The following is a 27,795-nucleotide window of genomic DNA, read 5'->3' as shown; positions in this document are numbered from 1 at the left end:
GATACCGCGAAAATAAATTACGAAAATATTACAAAGATACTTGTATTTAGATACGATTGGGCTTTTATTTTTGAGTCAATACTAGGGCAGAAATTTGAATACACCAGGAATGTCAGAGAAGAAGAAGACGATGACGGCGGAGGCAGATCATCGTTATTCCACACGCTGTCGGACCGCTCCATATTTTCCAAAAGAGGTAATATTTAACATTCTAATATTTGTTCCTGCTAATGTCCTGCATGAGGCTGCGAGATATGTGTGCAAGCAGTGGTACGATATAGTTAGCGACCCTCTTTTCGTTAGAACACATCGTGAAATGTCTACTCCCGGTTTCCTCGTTCAAGACGATGTAGAGTTTCATCAGGTTTATCATGTCGAGATTGTCGATTCAGGCGCGACTTAACTGAATGAAACAGAAGTTTCAATTCCGGTCTCTGCCATGAGCCCCAAAATACTGTGTTGTTTGAATGGGTTAGTCTTACTTACGGATTTGACAGACAGAGAAATACTTTATATCGCGAATCCCGCCACCAATTTAAAAATCAGTCTGCCTCCCTTGCCGGGTTTGAGCACAGGTTTCGAGATTACTGCTGGTTTAGCAGTTGATTCCCCTGGTCATTATAAAGCGGTGCATGTTTCTGGTAGACGGATATTTTTCGTCACTAATTAGGTACAGATGAGGGTATTTACTATAGGCGTTGATAAAACTTGGAGATTTCTCGATCTTGAAGGTATACCGGTGAACCTAGAATCGAGGGAATCAATGCTACTTCGTCCGTATTGTTTAGCGGGATTTATTTACTGGTTTACTTATAATAAAGCTAATTCCTTTGGTTTAACCATAGATGTCAATACAGAAACTCTTTATCAGTTTTCTCATCCCCAAGACGTATAGAAAACAAATACGTTAGTCTCGGTTGTAAGTCTGGGAACAAGTCTAGGCTTTATACAAGTTTGCGGATATACATGGAGGATCTGGAAATTGACAGACGTAAAATCTGGGGAGTGGACTAGTTTAGCCAATATGAATGTGAGACCACTCTATGACCGGCTTGAGGAAAAATTCGGCTGTCTTTCAAATTCGAGTTTTAGACCCGTAAGGTTATTTGGAGGATATTCATGGTTGTTCCGGCGTTTCAAGAAGAAGTATGATATTGTTCGTTATAATTTGGCCAAAGAAAGCATTGTGTCTTTTCCGACTAAGATAAAACTCAATCATCGCACCCTCCAGCCTCATGCGAACACATTGGTTTCGCCCAAGATCGGCTAGGATTGCCTCATTTATAACTTTATTAATAATATGCATGATTAATGATTAATTGTTAATTTATTTGTATTTTTCATTTCTTTTTTCGAAGCTTAGTATTTATGAAGTTCGCTATATATCCTTTTCAATTCAAATTTTCAGGTGTCGAGAATCGAGGGCAGGGGAAAACATCAAGTTTTTGTCCCTTGCAAGACGAGGAAAAAAGAAAGGAACATTCTAAGTCTTCCAAGAGACATAATATTCAACATTCTGATTCTTATTCCGGCTACTGTCTTGCATCAGGTTGTGAGATATGTGTGCAAGCACTGGAACGATATACTTAACAACCCTCGTTTCATTAAAGCCCAATGTCAATCGTCTCCTGCCTGTCTCCTTATTCAAACCATGACACAGCAACATAATGTTTACTATATTGAGGGAGACGTTTTAACCCAAGTTGCATTTCCCAATACAGGCAGAATTTACGGTTCCTGTAATGGTTTAGTCTTATTTCAAAATTTTAGTTTCCAACAAATATTAAGTGTGATTAATCCCGTGACAAAAGTCAAAATTAGTCTGCCTCCCCTGCACTGGTTGGGAACTTTGATCTCAAGTATCGGTTTTGCAATTACTTCCTGTGGTCATTATAAAGTGATGGTGAAACTTCCTGATGAAGATCATCGTCCAAAAATACAGGTGATGGTATTTATTATAGGCGTTGATAAAGCTTGGAGACTTATTGATCTCCAAATTAATTCAATCATGGATCATAATATTATCGTGTGTCCGCCATTCTTTATTGCTGGAATGATGTATTGGTATTATTCTAATCACACCTGTTATGCTCTGGATGTCGATAGTGAAACTATTTATCAGTTTTCTAAGCCAGATAATGTCTCTGTTCAATTATTTGGTCAGACCAATTTTTTGAACTTGGGAGTAGGTCTAGGGTTGATACAGAAAGACGAAGGTAAATGGAGGCTCTGGAAATTGACAGACGGGAAATCTTGTGTGTGGACTGAATTGGACGGGATCAATGAAACCGCGATTTTAAGCACGCTTAGCAAAAACTTTTATCTTAGAGATTGCAAATCCGTCGTGCCTACTAGGTTGATTGATGATATGTTGTGGTTTCACTTTGTTGGTTGCAGGGAGTCTATTGTGATTCGTTTTAATCTGGCCAACGAAAGCTATGTGATTTTCCGGGTCAAGAATGTACCCCCTGTCATCGGCAGCTTTCATCATGTACACACATTGGTTTCACCCAAGAAGTGTTACTTTTGACTGCAAAACATTGTTCGTCTAATGTTAGATTGGTTTCTCGGTTATCTTTATTAGTATCGTTGAGGAGTTCATCTTGGTTAACTTGGCCAACGGAGAATTTGTGATGTTACTGTTAGAATTGTTTTGTATTCAAAAGCATCAACATCTTTCATCCTCGTTTACGCTCATTGATTTTTCACCCAAGCTTGGCTCCTTCAATGAGTTACTGTTAGAATTGTTTTGTATTTTTTTTTATCGTTTTAGACGTTACTGCCATATCCTATGCCTCGTCTCATATCTGCCAATCATTTTGTCTTCGACGTTTGCCACATCTGTAATTGATCATAACCCTGTCAGAATAATAGCAGCAGTAGCTAAAATTAATCAAATCAATTAAAATAGAAAGTCTCTTTCAAAAAAAAAATATCAATTAAAATAGTAAGTCTGAGGTACTGAATTTGAGCTCGTTATTATTAGGCTGATCATTTTTCTTAAGTCGGTCCAACTGGTCCGAAAATTGAACATGCCCGATTGCCCATTGTATAATCGTAATTTTATTGAAATGATCAAAGAACTAGTTTAGACCCCGTGCAATAAATGCACGATATATAGAGTTTTTTATTTTTTAATAAATTACCTATATAATAATGTCTCAATAATTGTTCCTATTTCTCGTCATTATATTTTGAGCAAAAAAAGTGGAAATGAAAATCGATTAAGAGAATTTAGTCATGAGCCGAAAGTTAATCTAAAGAAAATATTTTTTATATCATAAAATTAATAATTTCAATTTATAAATTCTCTCAATTTTTTTTTTGCAAAAACAAAATTACAGATTTACAGCTTTATTTGATACGTGGTATGAGTCAAGTCCTTCTCAAATAATAACATCAATAAAATATTTAACAATTTATAATTTATATAAATTTTATTAATATGTAATTAGGGGATTATAGTTAAAAAGTTTAGTGAAAACAAATATAATTAGATGAAAATATACATTTTAATGAAAAATTATAAATTAATGAAATAAATTATAATATATAAATAAATTCATTATCTAGTGAATGAATTTAATTGTTATCTTCATATGTTTTTTGGATGGAAAAATCATAAGTTCACCTATTTTTTAGTTTAGTAGATAGGGATGTTCCACAAGATTGATTTGCGAAGGCTTGAACCTGGGTCTTCTGAGAATTTCACCCAAGTTTTACCATTAGACGGGCCAAATAATTTGCAATTAACGAATCAAATACATGTTCAGCAACAAATTAAAGTAAAAAAAATACTGCAAAAATAAATTAGGAAAACCCTAAGTAGGGCAGAAATCTGAATAAACAAGGAATGTCAGAGACGAAGAAGACAAAGACGACAACGGCCGTGGATGATGCAGTTAAAAAACTTCGTCATGATCATCGTTATCCCACTCGCTGTAAACTACGTAGTTGGAAAGCTCCATATTTGCCAAAAGAGGTAATATTTAACATCCTAGTATTTGTTCCTGCTAATGTCTTGCATGAGGTTGCCAGATATGTGTGCAAGCAGTGGTACGATATAGTTAGCGACCCTCTTTTCATTAGGACGCATCATGAAATGTCTACTCCCGGTTTCCTTGTTCAAGACGACGAGGAGTTATATCAGTTTTATCATGTCGAGATTGTCGAGGCAGACGGAATGCCTAGACTAAATACAACAGAAGTTTCAATCCCGGTCTCTGCCGCAATAACTCCCGTTATATTGTGTTGTTTGAATGGGTTAGTCTTGCTTTCGGATTTGACAAACAGAAAAATACTGTATGTCGTGAATCCTGTCACTAATGTGAAAATCACTCTGCCTCCCTTGGTGGGTTTGGGTAAAAATTTCGAGAGTACGGGCGGTTTAGCAGTTGATTCCTCTGTTCATTATAAAGTAGTACTTGTTTCTGGTGAACCGACATTCAACTCTGAACGAGTACTTAGGATATTTACTATAGGGGTTGATAAATCGTGGAGATTTCTCAATCTTCAATGTATACCAGTGAACCTAGAATCGAGGGAATCAATGCTACTTCGTCCGCACTGTTTAGCAGGATTTATTTACTGGTTTACTTACAATTACAATATAACTAATTCCTTTGGTTTAGCCATAGATGTCGATACAGAAACTCTTTATCAGTTTTCTGAGCCCCAGGGCGTATATGAAGCAAATACGTCTGTCCGAATTGTAAGTATGGGAACAAGTCTAGGCTTTATACAAGTTTGCGAATTAACATGGAGGCTTTGGAAATTGACAGACGTAAAATCTGGCAAGTGGACTAGATTAGCCAATATGAATGTGATACCACTCTATAACCGGCTTGAGAAAAAATTCGGTTGGGTTTCAGTTTCGTTTTTTAAACCAATGAGGTTATTTGGAGGCTATTTGTGGTTGTATTATTACTCGGGGTTTCAAAAAGAAGTATGTTATGGTTCGTTATAATTTGGCCAACGAAAGCATTCTGTCTTTTCCAACCAAGATAAAACTCAACCACGGTACCCTCCAGCCTCATGTAAACACATTGGTTTCGCCCAGGAATTGCTAGGATTACCTCTCGTCTTTTTTTTTTTTTTTTTTTTTTTTTTTTTTTTTGGAAGCATAGTATTTATGAAGTTGGCTATATATCAGTTTTAGGATGTTTTGACTATTAATTTTGTGTTTCTTTTCTTCATTTTAAATGAAATTGTGTATTGTTTTATTGCGATTGTTTTCTGACATTGTTTTTTGAGATTTATTAAGCAATAAACTATAAATTGAACGGAAAAGATTAAGAGAGTGTTATGAGTTCAACTGAATTGAAATGTCGAGAAAAGTTGTGAAAGTTTCTCAGAATGCAATACTAAAAACTTTGAAAAAGCAGGGGATTTGAGGCTGCTGGTTTTAAGAGTTTATGAAAACGGAATTTAATAGACGCATTTTGCGTGGCCAACGAAAGCTTTGAGTTTTTACCGATCATGGCGATCAAGAATGTAATCCCTATCACCAGCCTCCTTAATCATGTACAGACATTGCTTTCACCCAAAAGTATTACTCTTGACTCTGAATATTCGCTGCAAATTTGTGACGCTGGCGATCAAAATAGGTATTCAAAAGCGCCAAAACCTGGCTCCTTTTGTCACTTTAGACGACTACTCGTATAGTTGTATTTATTAAATTTTCTTTTCGATATTCTTATGATAATATTGGTTTTTTTTTTCTAGAAATATTGCGTATTTTCAGCCGTATTTAAATATTTATGGAAAATGGATTAAAATACACCCAAAAAAATTTAGTCAGTTTCGACTACAAAAATCTAACAAGTAATTTTCAATGGAGCATGTTGTCAAACTTTTACATGTTAATTTATTTTCGGGAGTATAGAAATGATATAATGTGTATGTAAAGTGTTGTATACTTGCATACAAAGTATACAAATAGAATTTACTTGTAGAGTCTAGTAGTTTAAGCATTTTTAAGAGCAATTTCGTGGAATATTTATGAGCTACATGTCACTATTAAAGTATTAAGTAGACCAATGAAAATTGACCCGGGCAATATAACCCAGCCCAAATGCTTATTATTGTTATAAACTGATTAATCCATGCCAATCCGGTTAACCCATTTGTTAGGTCTATTCTCGAGGTGACTAACCTGATACACGTATTAAGGCTCCTAAACACGCCAACTATCGTCATTCGCCACATTACCATATTCTCAATCCTGTCATTATAAGATATTTTCATTAACCCCTATCTCCTATATACTAAAAGAATAACATAACTCTAAGCTTTCACGATCAAATTTACCGCCTATATATTCACTTTTTAATAAATGGCCCCCACTCTCAATAATTGATCTCACTCTAATCATTTTTTTATTTACATACCATATATATAAAAATCTTTCCTTAAAATTCTATTTTTACTAATAAATGATCATAAATATTAAATTCCAAACTAAATTGCTAATTAACAATAACTTGATTCTAATAATCATAAATTTTATCATTAAATTACAAATAAAGTAAGTAAATTAATTGTTATAATCTCTAATATTATCATATAACAAAACCGTGCATAATATACGGGAACTACACTAGTCATAACTATAATAATAATAATTCTATATATATTCCTTACGGTGGTGAGCTTTGAAACCTAGGGAAAGATATGGAACTAAGGAAGAGGCCAAGAGCAACGACAACAACAACGACGACGGCTGAAGTAGTCCCTCCTCGTCATCGATATCCCACTCGCTGGAAACTACATCAGGTTTTTTCATCTTGTTTTTTTAGTTAATTACTAGGTCGGATAAGATTTATCAATTCCGTCTCGTTCTAGGCAAATACAATTGAGAGAGTACTAAGATTGTTCTGTACTCCGTAATTCCAAAATCCAAAGCCATGGAAGTTCAGATTTTACATAATTTCAATTGTTGATTTTTACAATTTTTATATGATTCCCTAATAAGTTTATTAGGCAAATAGAACATATTAGACTTCCTTTAGACAAGATATGGCCGCGAACACACTTGTCAAACGAAAATACTTGTGTAAGGCGGCCTTGCATAAGTTTATTGTAAACCGAATTTTACTAACTATCCATTTTACACTATCTTTGTGTAAAACAATCTTACATGGATTAGACGATATGGGACGTTAATGATTCAATTCTTATTGAATGTCTGATTTTGCAGGACAAGGCTAATGTTACGGTACATGTTCCGTGCAAGCGAAAGAAAATCGTAAAATGCACTGTGTATCTTCCAAGAGATATAATATTCAACATCCTACTTCTTGTTCCGGCTACTTTCCTGCATCAGGTTGTGAGATATGTGTGCAAGCAGTGGAACGATATAGTTAACGACCCCCATTTCATTAAAGTCCATAGTCAATTGTCTTTAGCCGGTCTACTTGTTCAAAACCCCTTCGGTTATTTACCTCAAGTTTACTATATTGAGGGAGACGATTCAACAGAATTTGCATTTCCGTTTCCTGGAAGAATTTATGGTTCCTTTAATGGGTTAGTTTTGTTTCAAGATTTGAAGAACCTGGAAATATTAAGTGTGATTAATCCTCTGACTAAAGTGAAAATTAATCTGCCTCCCGTGCGAGGGTTGAAAGATTTCTCGTGTATCGGTTTTGCAATTACTTCCTGTGGTCATTATAAAGTTGTGGTGACGGTTCATGATGCACATCATTGTCCGAAGATACAGGTGATGGTATTTACTATAGGCATTGATAAAACTTGGAGATTTATCGATCTTCAAGGTAACTCAGAGATGGAGTGTATACGCAAGTCTATTCCACACTTTATTGCCGGAATGTTGTATTGGTATAATAACTATTACCCTTGTTATGCCATGGATGTCGATACTGAAAATATTTATCATTTTCCTAAGCCAGGTGACTTTGTTAAGACAATTCAACGAAGCTGTTTTATAAGCTTGGGAACAGGTCTAGGCTTAATACAGTCCAACACAATAGATAAAAAGAGTCTCTGGAAATTGACAGATGTAAAATCTGGGGAGTGGACTGAATTGGTCGGGATCAATATAAATGTAGCATATAGCACGGTAAGAAACGCGTTGCTTCCTACACATATCGACTCCTTTCCTGTTATGTTGATTGATGATATGTTCTGGTTTAACCATGTTATTGACCATATTGACCAGGAGTATGTTCTGATTCGTTTTAATCTGGTCGACCAAAGCTTTGTGGTTTTCTCAATCAAGAGTAAAGACGGTTTCAAGAATCTTATTCATCATGTACACACATTGCTTTCGCCCAAGAAGTGTTATTCGTGACTCATTTAGAATTTATTAAATTTTATTTGTAATGTTTTTAAGATGATATTGCATGTTTCTTTTCTAGAATTATTGGGTGTTTTGGGCTTATTTTTTGTTAAGTATTTATATATGGAACATGTAATTACCCTTGTGAAAATTTTCTTCTACGGAGTCACATTTTGTCTGTCGTCCTTATTCCACGGAGTAATATTTTTAGGATGATATCGCATGTTTCTTTTTTTGACTCTGCTTTATTATCCCTTTATTTTTTATGATAAACATCAAATTTATAAGGTCTACCTTCGAGGTGGCTAACCTGGTACACTTGTTTAGGCTCCTAAACACGCCAACAATTGCCATTCGCCACATTACCATTTTCATTAGTTTTCAAGTTAAGAAATGTTAACAAACATATTAAAAAGGTAAATTAGGGTTTCAAAATTTCGAATATGACATGAACATTTCCTTACACGAGTCCCTATGAGCTATGCCTATGACCATATCTATTTGCTTAAGACAAATAGTTTTTAATGCAATTTTCCAGGATAAACTCATAATCGCGAAGGTCGTTAGAAATTTTAGGAAATGGTTAACAAGATTGATATGTATATAAGTATCATTATTATCTTCATCAACTAATTCCTCTTTTTCTCCTCTATATAGTTTAAAATTTGAACTAGTTAGGAGGGAAATGAAAATATGTTAGGAATCTACCATTTTCATTTTAAGATATATTTTCATTAATTTAATAATAATAATAATAATAATTCTATATATATTCCTTACGGCTGTGACCTTTGAATTCTAGGGATAGATATGAAAATAAGAAAGAGGCCAAGAGCATCGGCAACGGCTGAAGTAGTTCCTCCTCGTCATCGATATCCCACTCGCTGGAAACTTCGTCAGGTTTTTTTTCTTGTTTTTTTAGTTAATAATTACTGGATTGGAATGCCAATGGTAAATTTTTTCCCACTCGCCTCGGTACCACGAAATCTCCGCCAGGGTAAGACTATCAATTCCTTCTCGTTCTAGGCGAGTGGTTACTCCCTCTATTGTCAATTGGTTTTAGAGTGGAACCGTCTTGGTCTTATAATATAGACTCTTTCTCCTCCGTTTGGGTGTGACCTGGGCCCGTTGTTGAATTTAACAAACAATCTTACGGGTTAACTGTTTTAATTAGTCTTGCTTACGATTGTTGTAAATTATAACGAAGGGATTATCATTCTATCACCCAAAAAAAAGTGTTGGTTGGGATGAATTTATAATTTTATACCTCCATTGTAAATTATAACAAGAGCGAATTTGTGTAACTGTTTATCGAAGTTGGATGGCTTGTGCGATATGGGACGTTAATGATTCAATTCTTATTGAATGTCTGATTTTGCAGGACAAGGCTAATGTTACGGTACATGTTCCGTGCAAGCGAAAGAAAGTGGTAAAATGCATTCTGTATCTTCCAAGAGATATAATATTCAACATCCTACTTCTTGTTCCGGCTACTTTCCTGCATCAGGTTGTGAGATATGTGTGCAAGCAGTGGAACGATATACTTAAGGACCCGCATTTCATTAAAGTCCATAGTCAATTGTCTTCAGCCGGTCTACTTGTTCAAAACCCCTTAAGCTCACTTCCAATTTACAATATTGAGGGAGACAATTCAACCGAATTTGAATTTCCCTCTAATGCCAGAATTTTTGGTTCCTTCAATGGGTTAGTTTTGTTTCACGATTTGATTAACCTCCAAATATTAAGTGTGATTAATCCTTTGACTAAAGTCAAAATTAGTCTGCCTCCCGTGCATGGGTTGGATAATTTGTGGTTAAATATCGGTTTTGCAATTTCTTCCTGTGGTCATTATAAAGTGGTGGTGACTCCTCCTAATAAAGTACGTGTGATGGTATTTACTATTGGCATTGATAAAGCTTGGAGATTTATCGATCTTCAAGGTAAATCAGAGATGAAGAGTATAACCAGGGCTGCTCCACGCTTTATTGCCGGAATGTTGTATTTTTGTAATTCAAGTAATTTCCCTTGTTTTGCCATGGATGTCGATACTGAAACTTTTTATATAATTGATAAGCCAAATGAGTTTTCTGTCATGAGAGGAAGGGGCCGTATTTTAAGGTTGGGAGCATGTCTAGGGTTGGCACAGAAGGAGATCAGAGGTAATTGGAACCTCTGGAAATTGACAGACGTAAAATCAGGGAAGTGGACTAAACTGGATGGGATCATTATAGGCGTAGCTTTAAGCACGGTTATAAAAGAGTTACATTTTGAATGTAGCGACACCTGCGTGCCTGTTATATTGATGGACGATATATTCTGGTTTTACTATATTGTTGAAAGGCAGTCTGTTGTGGTTCGTTTTAATCTGGCCAACCAAAGCTTTGTGTTTTTCCCAGTCAAGTATGCATCCTATTTCACCCAACTTTTTCATCATGTACACACATTGCTTTCACCCAACAAGTGCTATCTTTGACTCATTGCCTGCTAGGCTGGTCTAATGGAGCTTGATTTCTCGGTTTTCCAAATTACTGTTGTCGGGGAGTTCATCTGGGTTTACTTGGCCAGCCGGAAAATTTGTGATGCTGCCCGCTTAATTTTATTTGTAATATTTAACGACTCTCGTTTCATCAAAGCCCATTGTCAATTGTCTTCTGTCGGTCTACTTGTTCAAAGCCCCTTTGATCCACCTCAAGTTTACTATATTGAGGGAGACAATTCAAAAGAATTTGCATTTCCGCTTCCTGGCAGAATTTATGGTTCCTTTAACGGGTTAGTTTTGTTTCATGAAAAAAATAACCCGCAAATATTAAGTGTGATTAATCCTCTGACTAAAGCAAAAATTAATCTGCCTCCCATGCAAGGGTTGCAAGAATATTTCCCAAGTATCGGTTTTGCAATTACTTGTTATGGTCATTATAAAGTGGTGGTGACTCTTCGTGATGAAGGTCAATGTTCGAAAATACAGGTGATGGTATTTACAATAGGCATTGATAAAGCTTGGAGATTTATCAATCTTCAAGGTAACTCAGAGATGAAGTGTATGTCCTATTCTTGTCCACGCTTTATTGCCGGAATCTTGTATTGGTGTGATAACTATTACCCTTGTTTTGCTATGGATGTCGATACTGAAACTATTTATCATTTGCCTAAATCAGTTGACGTTGTTCAGAATTTTTACCAAGGCTTATTTTTTATAAGCTTGGGAGCAGGTCTAGGCTTAATACAGATCGACAAAACAGATGAAAAGAGACTCTGGAAATTGACAGACGTAAAATCTGGGGAGTGGACTGAAGTGGCCGGGATCAATATAAGTGCAGCTTATAGCACGGTTAGGAAAAAGTTGTCCCTTAAAGATACCTATTCCTTTCCTTTTATGTTGATTGATGATATGTTTTGGTTTAACCATGTTGTTGGCGAGCATGATTTGTTTTTGATTCGTTTTAATCTGGTCGACCAAAGCTTTGTGCTTTTCCCGATCAAGCATAAATATGGTTTAAAGATATTTTTTCATCATGTACACACATTGCTTTCACCCAACAAGTGTTATTCGTGACTCATTTAGTATTTGAATACACTGGAAAACAATTATTCGTTTAATGGAGATTGAATTGATTTCTCGGTTTTCCATATTATTGTCGTTGGGAGTCCGTCTAAGTTCATCCGAGCTTTGCTCCTCTAATGTTAGAATGATTATGGGTTTTATTGTTGTAGACGGCTACTTCACACATTTTTATTATGTATTTGAGGAAATGTTTGAACTGTTTGTGATCTATCTATAAAGCTTTTAATGTCCATTAAGTATTTAGCTTTCAATGTATTTAAGACCGTCTCTCCCAAGTTTTAGTGGTTTTAGTGAATAGTTATAAATTTCATAAAGCCTACTACTCGTACGATAAAAATCAAACATCGCTCTTTGTTCCGACCATATGCAAGCAAACCAAATTGAAACGTAATGCGTTGAGAAAGACGATTTAACCATAAAACTACAGAGAAATTGCTAACAATAAAATATTAACGACATTCCTGTGTCTTTTCGCAAAATTCATAATGTGTTGAGAAAGACGATTTAACCATAAAATTCGTCTCCTGCAACAGCTTGGTTTTGACCATTGGCGTTGTGCTCGAGCTGTGATTTCTTCACCATTTGCTTCATATATGTCATCTGGAAATTACATCTAACCTGGTACACTTGTTTAGGTGGCTATCCTGGTACACTTGTTTAGGCTCCTAAACACGCCAACTATTGTCATTCGCCACATTACCATTTTCATTAGTTTTCAAGTTAAGAAATGTTAACAAACATGTTAAAAAGGTAAATTAGGGTTTCAAAATTCCGAATATGACATGAACATATCCTAATATTAACAGGAGTCCCTGACCATATCTAATTGCTTAAGACAAATTGATTTTTAATGCAATTTTCCAGGATGAACTCATAATCGCGAAGAAATTTTAGGAACACAAAAACTCCGGAAAGACGGTCTTTCAATAGCGTTATTTAGAGACCTCTCACATGATGGGATGACTGATGAGGGATCCACTAAAAATTTTTTTCTCCTATTATGGTTAACAAAATTGATATGTATATAAGTTCATTATTATCATCATCAACTAATTCCTCTATGGCTCTATATAGTTTTTTGGTCTAAACCATCCGGTAATCCGAATCACATTGGGCCGACTAATCCGGATTTCGGGGCGTGTCCAAGGATTACGGTATTTAAACCCCTCCCAATCGCAGTTATGGGGGATCGATCTGCAGTCCTATGGCTCTATATAGTTATAGTGACTAAAATAACCCTTAACAAAAAATAGTTTAAAATTTGAACTAGTTAGGAGGGAAATGAAAATATCTTAGAAAACTACCATTTTCATTTTAAGATATATTTTCATTAATTTAATAATAACAATAAGGGTTTTTTTTGTCAAAAACTACCTTACATTTAGGGATATTTGTAAAAAAACTACCTTATATTATTTTTTTTGTTTTAGACTACCTTTGTTTTCTCAATTTTTGGTCAAAAACTACCTACGCTGAAAATATGGCGAGATTTGGTCGATTTAGTGACATTAACCTATCTTACATGACTTTGTTAACATCAAACAACAATGATCAACTGCGTCCAAACCACAATTTAACTTCAGATAAGCAAAATTAGTGAATTTTACATTTCAATAATAACTACAAACATCTACTAAAGTTAAGCGTCGGTACTTCATGACTTCCCAAAATCGGCATTAGTAAGATTAAAACATAAAAGATTCATGTGAGATAAGTTCAAGCCGGAAAACAGACCAAATATATCTAGACTCTTAGCATAGGTAGTTGTTAACCAAAAATAAAGAAAACAAAGGTAGTTGAATACAAAAAAAATAATATAAGGTAGTATTTTTACAAATACCCCTAAATATAAGGTAGTTTTTAACAAAAAACCCTAACAATAATTCTATATATATTCCTTACTGCTGTGACCTTTGAATTCTAGGGAAAGATATGGGAATAAGAAAGAGGCCAAGAGCATCGGCAACGGCATCGGCTGAAGTAGTTCCTCCTCGTCATCGATATCCCACTCGCTGTAAACTTCGTCAGGTTTTTTCTCTTGTTTTTTTAGTTAATAATTACTGGGTTCGAATGCCAATGGTAAATTGTTTCCTTCACTATAAATTCCTTCTCGTTCTAGGCAATTGGTTACTCCCTCTATTCCCAATTGATTTTAGAGTGGAACAGTCTTAGACTTATAATATAGACTCTTTCTCTCCCGTTTGGGTGTGACCCGGGCCCATGGTTGAATTAACAAACAATCTTACGGCTTAACTGTTTTAATTAGTCTTGCTTACAACCTTATTAAATTATAACGAAGGGATGATAAAAAAAAATGTTGGTTGAGATAGATTTATAGTTTTATATCTCCGTTATAAATTATTTTTGTTTACAACAGTTGTAAACAAGAATGAATTTGTGTAACTGTTTATCGAAGTTGGATGGCTTGTGTCATTAGACGATATGGGACGTTAATGATTCATTTCTTATTGAATGTCTGATTTTCCAGGAGAAGGCTAATGTTACCGTACATATCCCCTGCAAGCGAAACAAAGTCGTAAAATGCATTCTGCATCTTCCAAGAGATATAATATTCAACATCCTACTTCTTGTTCCGGCTCTTTTCCTGCATCAGGTTGTGAGATATGTGTGCAAGCAATGGAACGATATAGTTAACGACCCTCGTTTCATCAAAGCCCATTGTCAATTGTCTTCTGCCGGTCTACTTGTTCAAAGCCCCTTTGATCCACCTCTAGTTTACTATATTGAGGGAGACGATTTAAAAGAATTTGCATTTCCGCTTCCTGGAAGAATTTATGGTTCCTTTAACGGGTTAGTTTTATTTCATGAAAAAAATAATCCGCAAATATTAAGTGTAATTAATCCTCTGACTAAAGCGAAAATTAATCTGCCTCCCGTGCAAGGGTTGAAAGAGTACTTCCCAATTATCGGTTTTGCAATTACTTCCTCTGGTCATTATAAAGTGGTGGTGACTCTTCGTGATGAAGGTCAATGTTCGAAAATACAGGTGATGGTATTTACAGTAGGCATTGATAAAGCTTGGAGATTTATCGATCTTCAAGGTAACTCGGAGATGAAGTGTATGTCCTATTCTCGTCCAAGCTATATTGCCGGAATGTTGTATTGGTGTGACTACTATTACCCTTGTTTTGCCATGGATGTCGATACTGAAACTATTTATCATTTGCCTAAGCCAGTTGACTTTGTTCCGAATTTTAACCAGAGCTTTTTTATAAGCTTGGGAGCAGGTCTAGGCTTAATAGTCAACAAAACAGATGAAATGAGACTCTGGAAATTGACAGACGTAAAATCTGGGGAATGGACTGAAGTGGCCGGGATCAATATAAGTGCAGCTTATAGCACGGTTAGGAAAAAGTTGTCCCCTAAAGATACCTACTCCTTTCCTTTTATGTTGATTGATGATATGTTTTGGTTTAACCATGTTGTTGGCGAGCATGATTTGTTTTTGATTCGTTTTAATCTGGTCGACCAAAGCTTTGTGCTTTTCCCGATCAAGCATAAATATGGTTTAAAGATTTTTTATCATCATGTACACACATTGCTTTCACCCTACAAGTGTTATTCGTGACTCATTTAGTATTTGAATACACTGCAAAACAATTATTCGTTTAATGGAGATTGAATTGATTTCTCTGTTTTCCGTATTATTGTCGTTGGGAGTCCGTCTAAGTTCATCCGAGCTTTGCTCCTCTAATGTTAGAATGATTTTGGGTTTTATTGTTTTAGACGGCTACTTCACACATTTTTATTAAGTATTTGAGGAAATGTTTGAACTGTTTGTGATCCATCTATAATTAAAGCTTTTAATGTCCATTAAGTATTTAGCTTTCAATGTATTTAAGACCGTCTCTCCCAAGTTTTAGTGGTTTTAATGAATAGTTATAAATTTCATAAAGCCTGCTACTCGTACGATAAAAATCAAACATCGCTCTTTGTTCCGACATATGCAAGCAAACCAAATTGAAACGTAATGCGTTGAGAAAGACGATTTAACCATAAAATCCGTCTCCTGCAACATACCAAACTACAGAGTAATTGCTAACCAGAACAGCATAACAAAATTCCTTTGTCTTTTTATTCTGCATAAATTTAAAAACTTAATGATAATGTCAGATAACTAAAACAAGCAACATTATCAAACAACAGCTTGGTTTTGACCATTGGCTTTGCGCTCGAGCTATGATTTCTTCACCATTTGCTTCATATATGTTGTCTGGAAATTACATCTAACCTGGTACACTTCTTTAGGTCTACCTTCGAGGATGAACATCAAATTTATAGAAGTTTTTGCTTAAATGGGGTTGAAACACAAACTATTTAACAAAATAGGGTCGATTTCAAACTATTTACCAAAAATGGGTCCACGTCATTATTTCCAATTTTTTTATTTTTTGTAATGAGCTGTTAGTTTCTCGCTGTCTGGGACAGCGAGATATTGCTTGCCATATGAAGGTGCTTGACAAGCTACTTTCATCCTCGCCGTTCTCCTTGCTTCGACCACCAAATAACGAAATACCACCACCATTCTCTTCTTCCCACTTCCCTTATCATATTCACAGCTTTGTTTAAGTTATTAGCTCAATGGTTTGCGCAAAAACCGACCCGCAATATCACCCTCCACTAATGATTTCGATTTCGCGGCAATCCATTTATCTTGTCTTAATATGATTATTTGTACCATATGAACTCGTTTTTTATGTAATTCAAATCTGGGTTTTGATTTATAATCATCAATTGATAAAACTTGTGAGTAGTTCGGTAATGATGTGCTTAATGTAAGTGTGAAATACACCGTACTACGTAGAAGACAGTAGAAGTATTCGTGTAACAATGGTGCATTTATACAGCGACAAGTTCGACAACTGCATTACCAATTGCCTCAAGCTTCGTGCTAAAGTTGGATGAGGTGACGAGGTGTGGGATATATACTGGTCTTACATAAAAAACGAATTCAGATGATACAAATAATCATTAAGAGAATATAAATGGATTGCCGCGAAACCGAAATCGATAGTGGAGGGTGATATTGTGAGTCGTTTTTTTACGCAAACCATTACACTAATAACTTAGCAAAAGACGCTCTTATGATAAGGGAAGTGGGAAGAAGAGAATGGTGGTGGTATTTCGTTATTTGGTGGTCGGAGCAAGGAGAACGGCAAGGACAAAAGTAGCTTGTCAAGCACCTTCATATGGCAAGCAATATCTCGCTGTCCCAGACAGCGAGAAACTAACAGTTCATTAAAAAAAAATAAAAAAAATCAGAAATAATGACGTGGACCCATTTTTGGTAAATAGTTTGAAATTGACCCTATTTTGTTAAATAGTTTGTGTTTCAACCCCATTTAAGCAAAAACTTCAAATTTATAAGGTCTACCTTCGAGGTTAGCAAAAACTATTTCGTCGGACCAATTTTTTAAGCACGCTTAGCAAAAACTATTTTAAGCACGCTTAGCAAAAACTATTTCGTCGGACCAATTTTAATAGCTATGTGATTTTCCGGGTCAAGAATGTACCCCCTGTCATCGGCAGCTTTCATCATGTACACACATTGGTTTCACCCAAGAAGTGTTACTTTTGACTGCAAAACATTGTTCGTCTAATGTTAGATTGATTTCTCGGTTTTCTTTATTAGTATCGTTCAGGAGTTCATCTTGGTTAACTTGGCCAACGGAGAATTTGTGATGTTACTGTTAGAATTGTTTTGTATTCAAAGGCATCAGCATCTTTCATCCTCGTTGTTTACGCTCATTGATTTCTTCCAAGCTTGGCTCCTTCAATGAGTTACTGTTAGAATTGTTTTGTATTTTTTTTATCGTTTTAGACGTTACTGCCATATCCTATGCCTCGTCTCATATCTGCCAATCATTTTGTCTTCGACGTTTGCCACATCTGTAATTGATCATAACCCTGTCAGAATAATAGCAGCAGTAGCTAAAATTAATCAAATCAATTAAAATAGAAAGTCTCTTTCAAAAAAAAAATATCAATTAAAATAGTAAGTCTGAGGTACTGAATTTGAGCTCGTTATTATTAGGCTGATCATTTTTCTTAAGTCGGTCCAACTGGTACGAAAATTGAACATGCCCGATTGCTAATTGTATAATCGTAATTTTATTGAAATGATCAAAGAACTAGTTTAGACCCCGTGCAATAAATGCACGGTATATAGAGTTTTTTTTGTTTTTTTAATAAATTACCTATATAATAATGTCTCAATAATTGTTCCTATTTCTCGTCATTATATTTTGAGCATAAAAAGTGGAAATGAAAATCGATTAAGAGAATTTAGTCATGAGCCGAAAGTTAATCTAAAGAAAACATTTTTTATATCCTAAAATTAATAATTTCAATTTATAAATTCTCTCAATTTTTTTTGCAAAAACAAAATTAGTGATTTACAGCTTTATTTGATACGTACTATGAGTAATTTATATAAATTTTATTAATATGTAATTAGGGGATTATAGTTAAAATTTTTAGTGAAAACAAATATAATTAGATGAAAATATACATTTTAATGAAAAATTATATATTAATGAAATAAATTATAATATATAAATAAATTCATTATCTAGTGAATGAATTTAATTGTTATCTTCATATGTTCCACAAGATTGCTTTGCGAAGGCTTGAACCTGGGTCTTCTGAGAATTTCACCCAAGTTTTACCACTAGACGGGCCAAATAATTTGCAATTAACGAATCAAATACATGTTCAGCAACAAATTAAAGTAAAAAAAATACTGCAAAAATAAATTAGGAAAACCCTAAGTAGGGTAGAAATCAGAATAAACAAGGAATGTCAGAGACGAAGAAGACAAAGATGACGACGGCCGCGGATGACGTAGTTAAAAAACTTCGTCATCATGATCATCGTTATCCCACTCGCTGTAAACTACGTAGTTGGAAAGCTCCATATTTACCAAAAGAGGTAATATTTAACATCCTAGTATTTGTTCCTGCTAATGTCCTGCATGAGGTTGCGAGATATGTGTGCAAGCAGTGGTACGATATAGTTAACGACCCTCTTTTCATTAGGACGCATCATGATATGTCCACTCCCGGTTTCCTCGTTCAAGACGATGAGGAGTTTTATCATGTCGAGATTGTCGAGGCAGACGGAATGCCTAGACTAAATACAACAGAAGTTCCAATTCCGGTCTCTGCCACGAGTCCCGTTATATTGTGTTGTTTGAATGGTTTAGTCTTGGTTTCGGATTCGACAAACAGAAAAATACTTTATGTCGTGAATCCTGTCACTAATGTAAAAATCACTCTGCCTCCCTTGGTGGGTTTGGGCAAAAATTTCGAGAGTACGGGCGGTTTAGCAGTTGATTCCTCTAGTCATTATAAAGTAGTACTTGTTTCTGGTAAACCGACATTCAACTCTGAACGAGGACTGAGGGTATTTACTATAGGCGTTGATAAATCTTGGAGATTTCTCAATCTTCAAGGTATACCGGCGAACTTTGAATCGAGGGAAGCAATGCGACTTCGTCCGTACTGTTTAGCAGGATTTATTTACTGGTTTACTTACAATTACAATATAACTAATTCCTTTGGTTTAGCCATAGTCCATAGATGTCGATACAGAAACTCTTTATCAGTTTTCTCATCCCCAAGGCGTACATGAAACAAATTCGTTGGTCCGGATTGTAAGTATAGGAACAAGTCTAGGCTTTATACAAGTTTGGGGATATACATGGAGACTTTGGAAATTGACAGACGTAAAATCTGGCGAGTGGACTAGTTTAGCCAATATGAATATGAGAACACTCTATGACCGGCTTGAGAAAAAAAAATTCAGTTGTGTTTTACGTTCAAGTTTTAGACCCGTAAGGTTATTTGGAGGCTATTTGTGGTTGTATTATTACTCGGGTTTCAGGAAGAAGTATGCTATGGTTCGTTATAATTTGGCCAGCGAAAGCATTGTGTTTTTCCCGACCAAGATAAAACTCAATCACTGTACCCTTGAGCCTCATGAAAACACATTGGTTTCGCCTAGGAATTGCTAGGATTGCCTCATTTAGAACTTTGGTGATTGCTTTAGATAATATCCATGATTAATATTCACTACTCGTAATTATTAACATAGTTGTATACCTCTCGGTTTTTTTTTTCTCGAAGCTTAGTATTTATGAGGCTAGGCTATATATCAATTTTAGGATGTTTTTGACTATTGATTTTGTGTTTCTTTTCTTCATTTTAAATGAAATTGTTTTTTGTTTTATTTCGATTGTTTTTTGAGATTTATTAAGCAATAAACTATAAATTGAACGGAAAAGATTAAGAGAGTTATGTGTTCGAATGGATTGAAATGTCGAGAAAAGTTCTGAGAATGCAATTACTAAAAACACTGAAAAAGCAGGGGATTTGAGGCTGCTGGTTTAAGCGTGTTTATGAAAACGGAATTCAATAGACGCATTTTGGAGTTCACTTTATGATAAATACTAATATCACAACAATGTTGTATTGGTTTGGTGTGATATAAGTCACCCTTGTTTTGCCATGAATGTCGATACTGAAACTATTTATCATTTTCCTAAGTCATATGACTCTGGTCAAAGGTTTCTTCAGACCCGTTTTTTTAAGCTTGGGAGTGGGTCTAGGCCTAATACGAGAAGACGAAGGCAAATGGATGAGGGTTTGGAAATTGATAGACGTAAAATCTGGGGAATGAACTGAATTGGTCGGGATCCATATAAGCGTAGCTTTAACCACAGTTAGAAAAGAGTTATATCCTATATTCTCGTTCCACAGTTACCATTGGTCGGGATCCATATAAGTGATTCGTTTTAATCTGGCCAACGAAAGCTTTGTGTTTTTACCGATCAAGAATGTAATCCCTATCACCGGCCTTCTTGACTCGTTCAGAATTTGAATCTTCGCTGCAAAACAATTATTCGTATAATGGAGACTGATTTTTCGATTTTCCACATTAGTGTCGTTGGGGTGTTCCGTGTTCCGTCAACATTGCCGACAGAAAATTTGTGATGCTGGCGATCAAAATAGGTCTTCAAAAAAGCGCCAACATCCTTCATCCTCGACTCCTCGTTAACACTCAGTGATTCCACCTAAGCTTGGCTCCTTTTATTACTTTAGACGACTACTCGTATACTCGTATTTATTAAATTTTCTTTTCGATATTCTTATGATAATATTGCTTTTTTTTTTTCCCTAGAACTATTGCGTATTTTCAGCCGTATTTAAGTATTTATGGAACATGGATTAAAATACAGCCAAAAGAATTTAGTCAGTTTCGACTACAAAAATCTAACAAGTAATTTTCAATGGAACACGTAATATGCAATTTCGTTTCACAACACAATTTTAACTATAATGTTGTCAAACTTTTACACGTTAATTTATTTTCGGGAGTATATAAATGATATAATGTGTATGTAAAGTGTTGTATACTTGCATACAAAGTATACAAATAGAATTTACTTGTAGAGTCTAGTTGTTTAAGCATTTTTAAGAGCAATTTCGTGGAATATTTATGAGCTACATGTCACTATTAAAGTATTAAGTAGATCAATGAAAATTGACCCGAGCAACATAACCCAGCCCAAATGCTTATTATTATTATAAACTGATTGATCCAATCCGGCTAACCTATTTGTTAGGTCTATTCTCGAGGTGGCTAACCCGGTACTCGTATTTAGACTCCTAAACACGCCAACTATCGTCATTCGCCATATTACCATATTCTCAATCCTGTCATTATAAGATATTTTCATTATTATTTATTATTATAACTAAAAGAATAACACAACTCTAAGAGCAAGTCCAATGGTAAGCTAGTTGCAACTAGCTTACCATTGCCATATCACTTTTTAAGCTAGTTTAATTTTAGGCTACAAATTTATTCCAATGGTTTAGCTTACATTTTAACTAGCTTTGACACAAATTTTAATAAATCAATTAATTTCTATTGGTTGTATTTTAGTGGTAGGGCCAATTAAGCTACTAGCTTAATGAAGCTAGTTGCTTGGTTTAAGCTATCCTACATGGAGTTGTCCAATGGTCTAGCCACTAGCTTGTAATTTCTTAAAATTGCAAGCAAATCCCTAAGGCAAACCATTGGACTTGCTCTAAGCTTTCACGATCAAATTTCCCTCTTTATTATATTCACCTTCTACTAAATGGCCCCCACTCTTAATAATTGATCCCACTCTTATTATAAACTGATTGATCAAGTTTCCTTAAAATTCTATTTTTACTAATAAATGATAATAAATATTAAATTCCAAACTTAATTGCTATTTAACAATAACTTGATTCTAATAATCATAAATTTTATCATTAAATTACAAATAAAGTAAGTAAATTAATTGTTATAATCAATACTATATATTAAATCCAGAAACCAAGGGACTTCAATGTAATTAAAGAAAGTTATACAAATTAATTATACTATATAGTTTTAAATCGCTAGCACCGTGTGATGGACCCGATTAAGGGATCTCAATGCAAATATTATATAGTGTAGGTTAAAATTAAATTATATAGAATCTTGGTAATTTTCATAAACATTTGTAAGAGACTAAAACATGGTCAATTTCCTTAAAATAAAATAATGAACTAAGATGGTCAATTTCCTTAAAATAAAATAATTAATTAAGATGGTAAATTTTTAGGAGACTAAAAGAAAGAAGATGTTTGGTTATTTTCCTAAATATTTATAGAAGACTAGAAGATAGTCAATTTCCTTAAAATAAAATAATTAATTAGTATAAACATGCACACTTATGGTATTAATTATTAATCATCATAAAATTACATATTCAATTTAAAATCTATTCAATTTTATTAAACTTTATTGTTTATTAGATGTATAGAGATGTTAATTATTTAACATTTACGGCGGGAGTAGTGAAAGTAACAATGATTACCGGCAAGTAATAAAATGTTATTACTATTGTTTCATTATTAAGAATAAAATATTAATAGCGGGAGTAGTGAATTTGTCTCAAAATTTATTTCATCGTAATTTTAGTATATGTCATAGAAAAATGTATTAATGATAAATCTATTGTTTATGCAACTTTAAGTAATTTTATTTAATGAAAAAAAAAAATTAATGGTAAATAGAGGTAGCCCGGGCGAAGCCGGGCCACCAATACTAGTCTCTAATATTATCATATAACAAAACTGTGCATAAATATAAGGGAACTACACTAGTTATAATAATAATAATAATAATAATAATAATAATAATTCTATATATATTCTTTACGGTGGTGAGCTTTGAAACCTAGGGAAAGATAATGGAACTAAGGAAGAGGCCAAGAGCAACGACAACAACAACGACGACGGCTGAAGTAGTCCCTCCTCGTCATCGATATCCCACTCGCTGGAAACTACATCAGGTTTTTTCATCTTGTTTTTTTAGTTAATTACTAGGTCGGATAAGATTTATCAATTCCGTCTCGTTCTAGGCAAATACAATTGAGAGAGTACTAAGATTGTTCTGTACTCCGTAACTCCAAAGCCATGGAAGTTCAGATTTTACATAATTTCAATTGTTGATTTTACAATTTTTATATGATTCCCTAATATGATGCATAATACAACATATTAGACTTCCTTTAGACAAGATATGGCCGCGAACACACTTGTCAAACGAAAATACTTGTATAGCCTTGCATAAGTTTATTGTAAACCGAATTTTACTAACTACCCTTACCCACTAATATAATCATATTATAATCATAATTGGATCCATTTTACACTATCTTTGATTAGACGATATGGGACGTTAATGATTCAATTCTTATTGAATGTCTGATTTTGCAGGACAAGGCTAATGTTACGGTACATGTTCCGTGCAAGCGAAAGAAAGTGGTAAAATGCATTCTGTATCTTCCAAGAGATATAATATTCAACATCCTACTTCTTGTTCCGGCTACTTTCCTGCATCAGGTTGTGAGATATGTCTGCAAGCAGTGGAACGATATACTTAACGACCCTCATTTCATTAAAGTCCATAGTCAATTGTCTTCAGCCGGTCTACTTGTTCAAATCCCCTTCGGTTTACCTCAAGTTTACTATATTGAGGGAGACGATTCAACAGAATTTGCATTTCCGTTTCCTGGGAGAATTTATGGTTCCTTTAATGGGTTAGTTTTGTTTCAAGATTTGAAGAACCTGAAAATATTAAGTGTGATTAATCCCGTGACTAAAGTGAAAATTAATCTGCCTCCCGTGCGAGGGTTGAAAGATTTCTCGTGTATCGGTTTTGCAATTACTTCCTGTGGTCATTATAAAGTGGTGGTGGCTGTTCATGAAGCACATCATTGTCCGAAAATACATGTGATGGTATTTACAATAGACATTGATAAAGCTTGGAGATTTATCGATCTTCAAGGTAACTCAGAGATGGAGTGTATACCCTATTCTCGTCCACGCTTTATTGCCGGAATGTTGTATTGGTGTGATAACTGTTACCCTTGTTATGCCATGGATGTCGATACTGAAAAAATTTATCATTTTCCTAACCCGGATGACTTTGTTCAGATATTTGCACGAAGCTGTTTTATAAGCTTGGGAACAGCTCTAGGTTTAATACGGGTCAACGCAATAGATAAAAAGAGTCTCTGGAAATTGACAGATGTAAAATCTGGGGATTGGACTGAAGTGGCCGGGATCAATATAAATGTAGCATATAGCACTGTAAGAAACGCGTTGCTTCCTAGACATATCGACTGCATTCCTGTTATGTTGATTGATGATATGTTCTGGTTTAACCATGTTATTGACAAGGAGTTTGTTCTGATTCGTTTTAATCTGGTCGACCAAAGCTTTGTGGTTTTCCCGATCAAGAGTAAATACTGTTTCAAGAATCTTAATCATCATGTACACACATTGCTTTCACCCAACAAGTGTTATTCGTGACTCACTGTTAAAATGATGTTGGCATCCTTAATTACTTCCTTACCAACACAGATTTGAAGAACCCGAAAATATCGTTTTTGCGTTTATTAAATTTTCATCCTAATATATTTAGGATGATATCGCATGTTTTGTTTTTTTTTCTAGTATCACAAATGGAACATGTAATTACCTTTGTGAAGATTCTGTTTTACGGAGTAACATTTTGTCGACATACATGCGAAGATCTTTTGATGGTATCTCCTTGATGTCTTATGTTTTCCCTTCAATTCGTTGAATGCCGAGTCATCAAAGAATCAGTTTCAAGCAGGATGCTCATCAAGCGCATGTCACACATCCTTCCAGACTTGCAGTCACCAACATACCCAACTTTACTGCTACGGCTACTGCAATAATATCCGAACCCCAATTAGTCCGGATTTTATTTCCAGCACATGTCAACAACACCTATATATGCCAATCGTTCTGTCTTCGAGGAATCGGTAATCAATAGGATTGTTGATTGGGTCGAAAAATGGCTCCGTTTCCAAAATGGGCTATTTTCACTAATTATTTAACGATATGGGTCGAGTCTCAAATTAATTGTCGAAAATGGGTCCACGTAGGCTAGGTATTGACGAAGCTATTGTGAGGCAGTGAGGGTCAAGTCGCCAAGGCGGATGGCGACTAAGCTTGAGGTCGCCAGCCGAGTTGGCGTTTTGTCTCTCAACGGTATTGGTCGCTGACCGAGATAGCGACTTAGACCGAACCTAGCTTCGGGTATGACGTGGACCTATTTTGGGTAATTAATTTGAGACTCCGCCTATTTCGTTAGATTATTAGGGAAAATCGCCTATTTTGGCAAAAAATTCTCGAAAAATGACATGTTTGTTCGACAATTTGTATTTTTATCCGATTTCGTAACTAGCAGTAATACTATTTTACCAAAAAAAATTAACCTATCCCCTTAATAATACTACTTTCCAAATTTCCATCTTATTGTATCAAATTTTATCAATATAATTTGCAATTAACGAATCAAATACATGTTCCGTACTTAAAAAAATACTGCGAAAATAAATTATAAAAAGATTACATACATACGGAGTAGTATTTATCTTCGTTTGTGTTTAAATCTTTTGAGTCGGTATTAGGTTACAGTAACAAAGAGACCAAAGTAGGGCAGAAATCTGAATACACTAGGAATAATGTCAGCGAAGAAGACGAAGACCACAATGACGGTGGCAGATGAGGTTAAAAGACGGCCTCATGATCATCGTTATCCCACTCGCTGTAAACTATGTAGTCGGAAAGCTCCATATTTTCCAAAAGAGGTAATATTTAACATCCTAGTATAGTATTTGTTCCCGCTAATGTCCTGCATGAGGTTGCGAGATATGTGTGCAAGCAGTGGTACGAATTACGATATAGTTAGCGACCCAATTTTCGTTACCAGAATTTATTTACTGGTTTACTTACAATTACAATAAAACTAATTCCTTTGGGTTGGCCATATAAAAAAAATATGGTAGTCTCGGTTTTAAGTATCAAGTATGGAAACAAGTTTAGGCTTTATAGAAGTTTGCGGATATACATGGAGGCTTTGGAATTGACAGACGTAAAATCTGGCGAGTGGACTAGTTTAGCCAATATGAATGTGAGACCACTCTATGACCGGCTTGAGGAACAATTCAGTTGTCTTTCAAATTCGAGTTTTAGACCCGTAAGGTTATTTGGAGGCTATTTGTGGCTAGGATTGCTGATTGATTTAGATAATATGCATGATCTTCTGACTTAGTTTTATTGAACTTCTTTTTCAATTCCAATTTTCAGGTGTCGAGAATCGAGGACAGGGGAAAACATCAAGTTTTTGTCCCTTGCAAGACGAGTAAAAAAGAAAGGAACATTCTAAGTCTTCCAAGAGACATAATATTCAACATTCTGATTCTTATTCTGACTTCTGTCTTGCATCAGGTTGTGAGATATGTGTGCAAGCAGTGGAACGATATACTTAACGACCCTCGTTTCATTAAAACCCAATGTCAATCGTCTTCTGCCTGTCTCCTTATTCAAACTATGACACAGCAACATAATGTTTACTATATTGAGGGAGACGTTTTAACCCAAGTTGCATTTCCCAATACAGGCAAAATTTACGGTTCCTGTAATGGTTTAGTCTTATTTCAAAATTTTAGTTACCCACAAATATTAAGTGTGATTAATCCCGTGACAAAAGTCAAAATTAGTCTGCCTCCCCTGCACTGGTTGGGAACTTTGATCTCAAGTATCGGTTTTGCAATTACTTCATGTGGTCATTATAAAGTGATGGTGAAACTTCCTGATGAAGATCATCGTCCAAAAATACAGGTGATGGTATTTACTATAGGCGTTGATAAAGCTTGGAGAATTATTGATCTCCAAATTAATTCAATCATGGATCATAATATTATCGTGTGTCCGGCATTCTTTATTGCTGGAATGATGTATTGGTATTATTCTAATCACACCTGTTATGCTCTGGATGTCGATACTGAAACTATTTATCAGTTTTCTAAGCCAGATAATGTCTCTGTTCAACTATTTGGTCAGACCAATTTTTTGAACTTGGGAGTAGGTCTAGGGTTGATACAGAAAGACGAAGGTAAATGGAGGCTCTGGAAATTGACAGATGAAAAATCTTGTGTGTGGACTGAATTGGACGGGATCAATGAAACCGCGATTTTAAGCACGCTTAGCAAAAACTTTTTTCTTAGAGATTGCAAATCCGTCGTGCCTACTAGGTTGATTGATGATATGTTGTGGTTTCACTTTGTTGGTTGCAGGGAGTCTATTGTGATTCGTTTTAATCTGGCCAACAAAAGCTATGTGATTTTCCGGGTCAAGAATGTACCCCCTGTCATCGGCAACTTTCATCATGTACACACATTGGTTTCACCCAAGAAGTGTTACTTTTGACTGCAAAACATTGTTGGTCTAATGTTAGATTGATTTCTCGGTTTTCTTTATTAGTATCGTTGAGGAGTTCATCTTGGTTAACTTGGCCA

The 27,795-nt window shown here is 35.0% G+C and overlaps 4 protein-coding genes across 5 annotated transcripts; all 4 read left to right on the top strand.

The window, feature by feature from the left end:
* The first annotated feature begins 49 nt into the window (after nt 1–49).
* On the top strand, nt 50–27,795 carry LOC141644352 (F-box protein At3g08750-like). The gene is made up of 3 exons (XM_074453856.1): nt 50–196; nt 1,409–1,549; nt 26,726–27,795. The coding sequence occupies exons 1-3, from the start codon at nt 110–112 to the stop codon at nt 27,704–27,706; spliced, it is 1,209 nt and encodes a 402-aa protein (XP_074309957.1). The 5' UTR covers nt 50–109; the 3' UTR covers nt 27,707–27,795.
* LOC141632677 (putative F-box protein At3g17490) lies at nt 6,640–8,418 on the top strand. Its single transcript, XM_074445202.1, has 2 exons — nt 6,640–6,774; nt 7,199–8,418. Exons 1-2 carry the CDS (start codon nt 6,673–6,675, stop codon nt 8,306–8,308), a joined length of 1,212 nt encoding a protein of 403 aa, XP_074301303.1. The 5' UTR covers nt 6,640–6,672; the 3' UTR covers nt 8,309–8,418.
* On the top strand, nt 9,093–15,517 carry LOC141644353 (putative F-box protein At3g17490). Of its 2 annotated transcripts, none has more exons than XM_074453858.1 (2): nt 9,093–9,196; nt 14,347–15,517. In XM_074453858.1, exons 1-2 carry the CDS (start codon nt 9,107–9,109, stop codon nt 15,445–15,447), a joined length of 1,191 nt encoding a protein of 396 aa, XP_074309959.1. In that variant the 5' UTR covers nt 9,093–9,106; the 3' UTR covers nt 15,448–15,517. The 2 variants fall into 2 exon arrangements, with proteins under 2 accessions (XP_074309959.1, XP_074309958.1); XM_074453857.1 differs by lacking the exon at nt 9,093–9,196 and adding an exon at nt 13,787–13,886.
* Nucleotides 23,149–24,864, top strand: LOC141626878 (uncharacterized). The gene is made up of 2 exons (XM_074440475.1): nt 23,149–23,250; nt 23,678–24,864. Exons 1-2 carry the CDS (start codon nt 23,149–23,151, stop codon nt 24,773–24,775), a joined length of 1,200 nt encoding a protein of 399 aa, XP_074296576.1. The 3' UTR covers nt 24,776–24,864.

This window comes from Silene latifolia, chromosome 2 (genome assembly GCF_048544455.1).
Source record: "Silene latifolia isolate original U9 population chromosome 2, ASM4854445v1, whole genome shotgun sequence".
In the NCBI taxonomy this organism is placed as follows: domain Eukaryota; kingdom Viridiplantae; phylum Streptophyta; class Magnoliopsida; order Caryophyllales; family Caryophyllaceae; genus Silene; species Silene latifolia.
The sequence above is the reverse complement of the archived record's forward strand: the minus strand, read 5'-3'. Positions and strand labels throughout refer to the sequence as shown.

Bases quoted from the DNA above. Each gene is read 5' to 3' on its own strand.
- LOC141644352 (XM_074453856.1), top strand. From the start codon at position 110: ATGTCAGAGAAGAAGAAGACGATGACGGCGGAGGCAGATCATCGTTAT. The intron at 197-1,408 runs GTAATATTTAAC...TCAAATTTTCAG, and splicing joins CTCCATATTTTCCAAAAGAG to GTGTCGAGAATCGAGGGCAG. The intron at 1,550-26,725 runs GTTGTGAGATAT...GTCTTGCATCAG, and splicing joins CGGCTACTGTCTTGCATCAG to GTTGTGAGATATGTGTGCAA.
- LOC141632677 (XM_074445202.1), top strand. From the start codon at position 6,673: ATGGAACTAAGGAAGAGGCCAAGAGCAACGACAACAACAACGACGACG. The intron at 6,775-7,198 runs GTTTTTTCATCT...CTGATTTTGCAG, and splicing joins CTCGCTGGAAACTACATCAG to GACAAGGCTAATGTTACGGT.
- LOC141644353 (XM_074453857.1), top strand. From the start codon at position 13,791: ATGGGAATAAGAAAGAGGCCAAGAGCATCGGCAACGGCATCGGCTGAA. The intron at 13,887-14,346 runs GTTTTTTCTCTT...CTGATTTTCCAG, and splicing joins CTCGCTGTAAACTTCGTCAG to GAGAAGGCTAATGTTACCGT.
- LOC141626878 (XM_074440475.1), top strand. From the start codon at position 23,149: ATGGAACTAAGGAAGAGGCCAAGAGCAACGACAACAACAACGACGACG. The intron at 23,251-23,677 runs GTTTTTTCATCT...CTGATTTTGCAG, and splicing joins CTCGCTGGAAACTACATCAG to GACAAGGCTAATGTTACGGT.